Source organism: Physeter macrocephalus, chromosome 2 (genome assembly GCF_002837175.3).
Source record: "Physeter macrocephalus isolate SW-GA chromosome 2, ASM283717v5, whole genome shotgun sequence".
Classification (NCBI taxonomy): Eukaryota; Metazoa; Chordata; class Mammalia; order Artiodactyla; family Physeteridae; genus Physeter; species Physeter macrocephalus.
This window is the reverse complement of record NC_041215.1, coordinates 100,664,398-100,674,992: the sequence shown is the minus strand read 5'-3', so window position 1 is coordinate 100,674,992 and position 10,595 is coordinate 100,664,398. Positions and strand designations below refer to the sequence as shown.

General features: G+C 41.1%; 1 protein-coding gene across 2 annotated transcripts in view; it reads right to left on the bottom strand.

Annotated features, from left to right (window-relative positions):
* The window catches only part of CCDC150 (coiled-coil domain containing 150), a 137,306-nt gene that overhangs the window by 5,167 nt on the left and 121,544 nt on the right, over nucleotides 1-10,595 (bottom strand). Inside the window, exons 12-17 of one of the 2 annotated variants that reach the window (XM_028480392.2) lie at nucleotides 9,602-9,771; nucleotides 8,553-8,679; nucleotides 5,042-5,236; nucleotides 4,533-4,601; nucleotides 4,279-4,440; nucleotides 3,480-3,566 (exon numbers count right to left, since the gene is read on the bottom strand). In XM_028480392.2, coding sequence (XP_028336193.1) covers nucleotides 3,480-3,566; nucleotides 4,279-4,440; nucleotides 4,533-4,601; nucleotides 5,042-5,236; nucleotides 8,553-8,679; nucleotides 9,602-9,771 — 810 coding nt within the window. The remainder of the gene's footprint in view (nucleotides 1-3,479; nucleotides 3,567-4,278; nucleotides 4,441-4,532; nucleotides 4,602-5,041; nucleotides 5,237-8,552; nucleotides 8,680-9,601; nucleotides 9,772-10,595) is intronic. The other variant, XM_055089213.1, reaches the window with a different exon arrangement.

Here is a 10,595-nt window from a genome sequence, read left to right as displayed (position 1 = left end):
CTTGGATTGATCCCTTGATCATCATGTAGTGTCCTTCCTTGTCTCTTGTAACATTCTTTATTTTAAAATCTATTTTATCTGATATGAGTAGAGCTACTCCAGCTTTCTTTTGATTTCTATTTGCATGGAATATCTTTTTCCATCCCCTCACTTTCAGTCTGTATGTGTCCCTAGGTTTGAAGTGGGTCTCTTGCAGACAGCATATATATGGGTATTGTTTTTGTATCCATTCAGCCAGTGGATGTCTTTCGGTTGGAGCATTGAATCCATTTACATTTAAGGTAATTATCTATATGTATGTTCCTATTACCACTTTCTTAATTGTTTTGGGTTTGTTTTTTGTAGGTCTTTTCCTTCTCTTGTGTTTCCTGCCTAGAGAAGTTCCTTTAGCGTTTGCTGTAAAGCTGGATTGGTGGTGCTGAATTCTCTTAGCTTTTGCTTATCTGTAAAGGTTTATTTTCTCCGTCGAATCTGAATGAGATCCTTGCTGGGTATAGTAATATTGGTTGTAGGTTTTTGCCTTTCATCAGTTTAAATATGTCCTGCCACTCCCTTCTGGCTTGCAGAGTTTCTGCTGAAATATCAGCTGTTAACCTTATGGGGATTCCCTTCTATGTTATTTGTTGCTTTTCCTTTACTGCTTTTAATATTTTTCCTTCTATTTAATTTTTGATAGTTTGATTAATGTGTCTTGGCGTGTTTCTGTTTATCCTGTGTGGTACTCTGTGCTTCCTGGACTTGCTTGACTATTTCATTTCCCATGTTAGGGAAGTTTTCAACTATAATCTCTTCAAATATTTTCTGAGTCCCTTTCTTTTTCTCTTCCTCTTCTGGGACCCCTATATTTTGAATGTTCGTGTGTTTAATGTTGTCCCAGAGGTCTCTGAGACTGCCCTCAATTATTTTCATTCTTTTTTCTTTATTTGCTCCCTGGCAGTTATTTCCACCATCTTATCTTCCAGCTCACTTATCCGTTCTTTTGCCTCAGTTATTCTGCTATTGATTCCTTTAGAGTATTTTTAATTTCAGTAACTGTTTGTTTGCTCTTTAATTCTTCTACATCCTTGTTAAATGTTTCTTGTATTTTCTCCATTCTGTTTCCGAGATTTTGGATCATCTTTACTATCATTACTCTGAATTGTTTTTCAGGTAGCTTGCCTATTTCATCTTCACTTATTTGGTCTTGTAGGTTTTTACCTTGTTCCTTCATCTGTAACGTATTGTTTTTTGTTGTTTCATTATTTTTGATGGGTGGTACTGTATTCCTATCTTACTGGTTGTTTGGCCTGAGACATCCAGCACTGGAGTTTGCAGGCAGTTGGATAGAGCCAGGTCTTGGTGCTGAGATGAGGACCTCCAGGATGCCTCACTCCCATTAATATTCCCTGGGGTTTGAGGTTCTCTGTTAGTCCAGTGGACTTGGAGCTCCCACCACAGGAGCTCGGGCCTGACCTCTGGCCTGGGAACCAAGATCTTGCAAGCTTTGTGGCATGGTTAAAAAAAAAAAAAAAAAAAAGAAAAAGAGAGAAAGGAAGAAAAGGAGCAGAGCAGCACAATATCAAAGAATAAAAAAGAAAATAAAATTAGAAAGATAAAAAATATATTAGGAAATATAAAACTATAATTGAAACAACTGCAACAAGGTAAAATAAAACCACAACAGAAAAAAGAAAAAAAAATGGGGGGGGTTACAAGCCAAAAGGAGAGAACAATAATAACAAAGTATAAAGAATAAAATAAAATTAGAAAAATAAAAGATTAGGAAATATAAAAATAGAATCAACAATGAGTCAACAAGGTAAAACAGAACCCCAATCTGAGAGGAAAAAAGAAAAAAAAAAGCCATGGCTATGGTGGGGTGGGGTTTAAGGTGGGGCAGGACCTAGGCTCAGGACCCCCATAGCAGGAAAAGGCCCTGGGGGTGGGGCCTAGGTGGGGTGATGTTCAAGTGTGGGGCAGGGCTTAGGACCTGGGTGGAAGGAAAGGAGGACCTCTGGAGTGTGGAGTTCTGGAGTTTGGAGGTAAGGCCCTGAGTGAGGGTGTGTGGGTGGGGTTTAGGCCCAGTGCCTTGGAGGGGGTCTCAGAGGGGGTCTCTGAGTGTAGAGGTGGGGCCCTGGGTGAGGGGGTAGGGGCAGGGCTTGGGCTCTGCACAGTAGGAGGGAGGCTCCGAGGATTAGGCCCAGGAGCCCAACAGGGAAAGCACTGGCCCTGTTTCCTTCCATTCCTCTGTGCCCTCCCCGACTGTCTCTGCCAGGGTCTCCCCCATCCCCGCTGGACCCGTAACCATGGGTGAGTCCCGCTGGGTGTAGGAACTCCTCCCCTCCCCCAGCCACCCCTCGGGGTGCCGGTCCCAGAGGTCCAGCCTTTACTTTTGCTCCCCCTTCCCTCCCTCCCGCTCCCTCGGGACCCGCATGGCTGGAGGCAGCCTCGGTGTGCAGAGGGTCAGGCCCGGGATCTTAGCAGCTTCCTGGGGTCCAAGTGGGCAGGGGAAACCTGACCATGCTCCCTTTTGATCCTCTGCCCTCCCAATGTTTCCCCAATTTCCCCCTTTGGGCATGGGATTCCTTCCCCTCCCCCAGCTGCCCCTCAGGTGCCAGTCCTGTCCCACCTCTGCTTCTCCTCCCCCTTCACTCCCCCCGACGCCCCATGTCCTACCTGGTCGCTGGGGGGTTCCTCCCATCCCCTTAGGTGTCCATGGTGCCCCACCGGTGCCTGGTAGGTGCCCTAGTTGTGAGGAGACGTGAATTCCGCGTCCTCCTAGTACACCATCTTCACTCCGCCCCCCCATATTCCTTTTAATATACCATTCTGACAGTCATATTATCATGTAATTTAATGGCTACAAAAGGGATAAACTGGCAGCAATGTCACTGTGACACCTTTAGCTTAAGAATCTCTTCTTTTTTGAATTTTATTTATTATACAGCAGGTTCTTATTGGTTATCTGTTTTATACATATTAGTGTATATATGTCAATCCCAATTCCAGGGATTTCTGGAATTTCAGGGACTTGGACTACCAAGTTAATATTAGTCAATATCAATCAATATTTTAGCATTCTATGATATCTCATCAAGACACAGAATCTTTTTATTTTTTTTTTTTTTGTGGTACGTGGGCCTCTCACTGTTGTGGCCTCTCCCGTTGCGGAGCACAGGCTCCGGACGTGCAGGCCCAGCGGCCATGGCTCACAGGCCCAGCCGCTCCGTGGCATGTGGGATCTTCCCGGACCGGGGCACGAACCCGTGTCCCCTGCATCGGCAGGCGGACTCTCAACCACTGTGCCACCAGGGAAGCCTGACACAGAATCTTTAAAACTATTCTTTGTAACAGAGGCTATACTGAGTAAGGTATTGGGGTTCTTGCCTTTTGCACTCCTGACAACTGTGTTACTGAAGGATATTACACTGACTTGTGTTTCAGGGTCATCGTGTCTGAGGAAGCTTGTCTAAGTTTTCATGTCCGTGGGTCTGGCTCACCTGTTCTGATTCCACACTAGCTTCTTTCAGTTTATTCTCTGTTGCCTCTTTACATTCCTTCAGGTGTCTATTACTTTCTTCCAATTCCTGAAAACATGATACAAAGATTTTTTTACAAACTCCCAATGTACTATATATGGAAGAAAAAGCTTCAATATTGTAATAAATGAGCAACCAAATTATGAAAGTATGATGGGGTACTTTCTAACTCCAGGTGCTACCAGACTATAAGATAAAAACTATTATTTTCAGTTTAAGCTACAGTATACATTTGTGTATATGATTACAGATTCTCCTGAGAAAAGGTGATTAACATCTCTTTCCAGAACTGAGGAATACTTTTCATAGCAGACAATCTCTGTTGGAAGGCAAGAGCTTGATGGTCTCTTGAAGTCCCTTTTCTGTAATAAAATGTGCTTTTCATTAGGTTGGGAGTAGATAAAAGCCCTGTAACGGCAACAGATGTATCTGAGCTACGGGGAAGAACCAAGGGGTGTAAAGTTCCTGAAAGACTATGAAGTTCAGAAGGCTTACTTAGTAACTAGTACTTTGCATATGTGAGCTTTAGCCATTCTTTAAAAATGAGTACCATTTTTATTAAGTTGAACATGAAGACGAGGTGCCATAGTCAAAGCTCCAGGCTGCATTCCTAGATATGATACTAAGGACTTAGCTAAGATGAATGACTTGTAAGTTTGTCTTCTTCTTCAGAGCCTAGAAAAGCCAGGTGCCCTCATGCTGGGTTTTGCACATGGCCTTTGCTGGTTATCTTTGAGATGACTCTTAGGAACCCTTTTACCTGGCACCGATGCTCCAGCTCCCGCCTCCTCTTCCACTCTGCCTCAAGCTGCAGCTCTTGCTGTTTATTCTGAGCTGACATATCATATTGGCTCTTGGCCAACAGCTGCATCTCCTTCTGTAGGTTAGTCATTTCAGATACAAATTTCTGGATACTCAGTGACTGGTAGGGCACAAAGAGGGAGATGGTTGGTGAACCTGTCCAAGTTTGGGATTTCATGTGAATGGTAAACAGAGTGTGTGGAAATCATCTACCTGTTCATAGTTTTCTTTCTGATATTGATCATTAATTAGCTCCATTTGCCTCAATTCTGTTTCTATTTTCTGAAAGTAAATGTGGATATAACATAGAAAGATGATCAGTGGAAAAACTGGCTTGCTCTTTTTGCCTATAGGCTGACAGAAAGAATCCCACATGAGATCCACAGTTACCAGTTCCTGCTGGGCTCTCCTTCCCATCCAGCCCCCTGACCCCGAAAGAGCAAAGTCTTGTACAGTCACTGTGGAAGAGACAGCTGGGGAGCCAGAATGTGACACTGGCAGCTAATGAGAAACCAAACACTGATGCAGCAGTATCTCTGCGGGAAATAAAGTCTCCCACCACCTCCCCCCAGGCAATCTGCCCACTTCCCAGGTGTAGCTGTAATTCCCAGAGATCACGTAGTGGTAGTGCTCTGAAACCGTCTTCCCCAGACACCACTGCCTGCCTGGACCCCCATCAGATACTAAGGAGGTGAGAGGAGAGTTAGGGTTTCTCATACAACCTTCATCCTCTCTATATTCTGAGCATTATTCGCCTTAGCTGACAAGTGGAGCTTAATTTGGGCCTCTTGATTCTTTATTTTCTCCTTGCTGCTGTCCAGTGTCTTTTCCAACTCGGTATGTTTCTGCCGCAGCTCTCGGTTGGTCCGGGATACTTCCACTGATCTGCAGTTGGCTTCATCAAGGGCTTTCTTCAGCTGTGGGATACAAAGGGAAAATTAGAACATTTTAACCTTCCGTTCAGGAAGAGAAGCTTATGTTTAGCTGTGCCCCTATATTTTATTCTCTTTGGACCTTTCTTTTAAAAAGGTTAAGTGATGGGACTTCCCTGGTGGTCCAATGGCCAAGACTCTGCGCTCCCAATGCAAGGGGCCCGGGTTTGATCCCTGGTCAGGGAACTAGAGCCTGTGTGCCACAACTAAAGATCCTGTGTGCCGCAACTAAGACCTGGCACAGCCAAATAAATAGATATTTTAAAAAGGAGGGTAAGTGAGGCAATAATAATAAGTAGATTTGTGGAGAAACACTCAGTGATTTTCATAATTTTTAACACTAAAGAACACAATTTTTCTCAGAACAGATAATGTAAGTGTATGTTCATCATTTGCTTTCTAAGAGCATGGCTTTGGAATCAGACAGAAGTTAAAATCTCAGCTTCACCACGCACTAGTCAAGTAATTTCAGATAATTAACTTCCCTAAGCCTCAGGTTCATCACTGGAAAAGTATGTGAATAGCCTACTTCATAGGATTCATGTAACAGTTAAACAAGATGAGGCAGAGAAGGAATATAGAGCCTGGCACACACTAATTGCTCAGTGATCATTGCTATGCATTAAAGATTTTTTTTTTTTTAAAAAGCTTAAGCTCGTCTCTTTCTGTCACTTGTGACCTCATGTATGGAGAAGTGAAAATAAATTATATGGCAGTTTATGTAAATACACCTCTCAGTTATTGACTATCTTGCATGTATTTTTATAATATTGCTTTTTTTTCTATTGAGGTATAGTTGATTTATGATATTATATTAGTTTTAGGTGTATGACATAGTGATTAAAAATTTTTATAGATTATATTCCAGTTAGTATAAAATACTGGCTGTATTCCCTGTGCTGTACAATATATCCTTGTAGCTTATTTACATAGTAGTTTATACTTCTTATGAATATTGATTTTTGTTTAGAAATGTTAATAAACTTGTCTAGTGGAAAAATAACATAGTGATTACTATTAAAAACAAGACAACAGGCCCACAATGAAGTCACTTATGCTAAGCCTTATGTCACCAAACTGAGACTTAATTACAGTTTTGGCTCTCCCAGAAAAGGACTCTTAAACCAGTCAATCAGGAATCGCCTGATCAGCATTAGTTGAGTAATCTGCCTGACAGACCCCAGCCATCTCTTAAAGGAAGTAAATCTGCTACTAGTAACTAATCTACTTTTTTGCCTAGTATAACTTCCTTGTTCCTGCTCCCCTCTGCCTATAAAAGTCTTTCATTTTATACAACTCCTCAGAGCGCCTTTCTATTGCAAACGATTGCATACTGCCTGATTCAAAGTGATTTTTGTTCAAATAAACTCTTAATAATTTTATTATTCCTCAATTTATCTTTTAACATCACTTAAATCATTTTACAGAGTTCCCCCTCCTCCTCATATGCCCTTAAATGAGTACCACTTGATTTTTAGGAAGAAGAGATGGCAGCTGAGAAGGGAGAAGATAGGAGGGCGGTATTCTCTGTGGCTGGTAAGTATTTAACATGTCAAAGAAAAAAGTCAAAATTATTTGTTACCTTTTCTCTTTATACTAGCTCATTCCCTCAGATCTTAACCTCACACTACAGTGTTAGTCTTTTATTATCACCCAACTAAATTTCTGTTAGATATTCCACCATTACTTCAATCACCGATTTGTCAAAACTGGGTAAGCCCTAAAAACTAACCCTCAAAACCACCCTGGAAAGCAGTTGTGATGATTTCCATTTTGATTGAGGAAACTGAGACTCAGAAGTGAAGTCATCTGCACGGATAGTAACTTTACACATTGCTAATAAGAGGCAGAGCTGGGAGTCTTAAACAGTGCACCCTGAGCCCACCCCTGCCACTAACTGCTCAAGACATCACACTCGTACTGTTCCTTGGTCTCTCCTGCACAAGTTCACCATCTTTACTGATCCCTGTTAAAAGGATTTAAACTTTTAAGTATTCTGAACAACTGTCTCTGAATAAAGGTACTTTTAATTTCAGTGCCCATTTTTGTTTCCTACAGAAATTATTTTTATAACATTTTTAACACTTATACAGTGCTTTTTCAATTTACAAAGCACCATATAAATAGCTGAAGCTGATCTTGTGACTGTGCGCTGTCAAGTGCAATTGCTAAATGTGCTAAATTTGGCAAAATAGAGACCGGCCACGCCAACCAAGTCTTGGAATTATTTTAATTACTCCCTCCCCTTTGCTTATGATACATTTAATGTCTGATTTTTCTATTAATTAAAATGGATTTTTGATTTGATTGTTCTCTATTTTCAACAGAAACACTTTGCTTGGCTCTAATCATCTGAAGCCCAAAGTAACTGCTCCAGTTCCCTTGAGCCTCCATGTTTCCAGTTTCTCTTCATTCTTACCTACTCTCCACTGCTAATAAATAGACTAACCTACCTAAAATTGTGCTCATAGCCTTCTCAGAAACCTACAGTGCTCTACTTTTACCTAATACTTTCCATCCATCATTTTGGTAGTCAAGGCTGTCTACCAGCTGGTCTCATCTAAGCTAACCCCTTTTTCTCAGAAATTTCCTGACGTCTCTGCTCTGATCAAGAGAGGCAAATCCTTTTTCTTTGCTCACATGTCCTATTTATTTTTGTAACTAACCTTTGTTCATCCTCTTACATAGGGTGTCGCAGCCCTGTCAGCTCTGCCAGTCTCAACCCTGTATAATTTCATCAAGCTTCCCTTCTTCGATCACCCAACCAGCCTAAAACAAACTTTCCCTTACTTTTTAATTCCTTTAAAATTGTACACAGCTTCTAGCTATCCAAGAAACATTTTCTGATGTCTTCCTAGTTGTCTCATGTAAAGAGTGGAGATGACAATTAAATAAGGGGTCATTTAGCACGGACCACATCTTCTGCTGTTTTTACTTGTGCCTCTCAGGAGGTAGGTAGGTGCATGATGGATGCTAGTTAAGTGAATTGAGGAGACATGTGATTTGCTATCTGTCTGTCTAGCAGATGGCGGTCTCCTCCTTCCTCTTTCCCACTCAATTATTATTCTCCAATGGGAAGGCTGTCATCAAGGCATTCCTTCATTGGGCAGATAGCTGTATATCAGAAACTTTTTGTGTGTTAATTTACAAACAGCTTAGAGATGTATCTGGCTTGCTGGTGAAAGGGGGATTAGAAGAGCCAAAGAACAACTGTAGCCATTCTCGGAAATCCTGTAGCTGGTTCTCCTCTTCAAAGGCATTCACCTAGAGGGAGACTTCTGTCAGTCACTTGCCTCCATACCTCAGTCACTTCCCGTTGTGCTGCTTTCTTTGCAGTTTCTCTCTCAATTTGAAACTGCTTTCTTAGAGCATCTATGCATTCAGCATGCAATTCTGCTTCTATTTTGGATGCTTTACTCATCTGTTCTCTGTTTTGAAAAAGAGAGATGATAAATCACCTTTAGAAAACATCTTAGGAGGTGTCATTTACCAATGAGAAGCAGATCAGTCACCGGGTAAAAATCACTGATCTGGAACTCATTAACAGAAGAAGAAATAAGCATTTACCTACAGCATTAAAAAACAAAAAAAAGTCATTCAATATAAAGAGATCCACCCAAAAGAGTGAAACACATACTCTTGTTTTAACCAATACTGAGTAGTCTTGAGCCAGCAACATTTCACCAGAATATAAAATTTGTACAGATTACAAATATGAAAAATACCTTCTTGGCTTTAGCTTATACTTGTCTGCTATATCAGTATGTTCACTACGTGAAAGGAATAAAGATCCACGTGCACAATGCATTTCCCTTGGGTATAAATTTTCATGGGATGTGATTAATATCTAAATCCTATTTGCCTAGATAAAGTTTAACAAAAAACTTCTTTAGTGGCTTGACCTGAACTTGATGGGTTTGACCTAACTAATCTCAGGACAAAATTGAAAACAATGAATGGTTTAGCAGCTGCTTCAGTGGAATTATCCCACTCCTGGAGGGGTTATTCCATCCATGCTTCTGTTTCTCCTTTTCCAAATCATGCTTTTAAAGGACACATAAGCTTCAGATAGAAAAGGTTTGGCAGAAACAGGTAAGTGTCCCTTCCAACTTGGTTTAAACCTTCGTGTACGGAAGAAGACCGACACTAGCTGAGGGAAGAGCTGAAAAGGAGCGTACCCCAGCCAGCTAATACCTGCTCTGCTCAGCTATGCCTGCTTCCTTCACATGGCTCTGCTGGGAGTACTAGCTTCAAAGTAGGGAAAAAGGGTTTAACTGGTTTATGTGAATTAGCCAAACTTACTCTCCCAGAGGCTCTTCCCTAATTTCACTGCGACTATACTGCCCTTACTTGAAGGTTTCCAAATTCTGTCGCTCAAGCTCTTTGTTGTCCAATTTCTCTTGAACATGATCAAGCTTTGTTTGCAGATGATTATTTGTCTGGAGAACTTGCTCCAGGCTCATAGCCAGTTTCCTGTTGTCTTCTCTAGCTACATCTAGAGCTTTTTGTAGACGCTCCATCTGAAAGAGAGAAGAAAGAAGACTGTTTTTAATTCCACAGTAACAGATACAAGAAGTCCATAACACTGTATATTCACTCTTTAAACTTTGAAACAATAATTATTTGGAACCAGAACCAAAGGCTCCAGATGCCTGGAATATATATGTGAGAACTTATTACAGACAGTCCTTAGGAGACTCTTAGAAGGTGATGGGAAGGGTATGCTCCACTGGTCACTAGAGAGTTTTGGAAAATAGAGCCAACTTATTTATCCTAATTTCTAAAGTTTTAAACCAGTTAAACTCCCCTTCCTGATCCTATGACCCTCTGGTCTCACTGCCTAGAGAGATAAGAACTGGCAACTGTTCCTTGTATATCCTTCTAGAAAAAGCTTTTTATAGGAAATATCTATTTTATATGTGTGCATACGTGTAGATACATATTCATGTGTGTATACACCTATAAACACAGGTGAGTATGCCTCCTTATTTAGTGGGATCACTCTAGCTACTTCTGACTAAAGTTATGTTGTTTTCTAAGCCCTTTAACTTCACTTATGCATTCATACATGAAAAGAATGCAGACCATATAAGACAAAGAGAGTTAGGCATAATTATGGTCCTGGTTTGCCAATAGATGGTTCACTGTAAGATCGCAGACCCATTTCCCATTTGGAAATACGTCACTGTTCAAAACTCAGACTTGAATGGAAAGGAAATTTACCCGATTGTTTTACTCCGTTTTTCCAAAATAGCAATATCCCAATAAAATAAAAAATATCAACATTATCATCTATAAAAACCTGGCTTCAGGGCTTCCCTGGTGGCGCAGTGGTTGAGAGTCC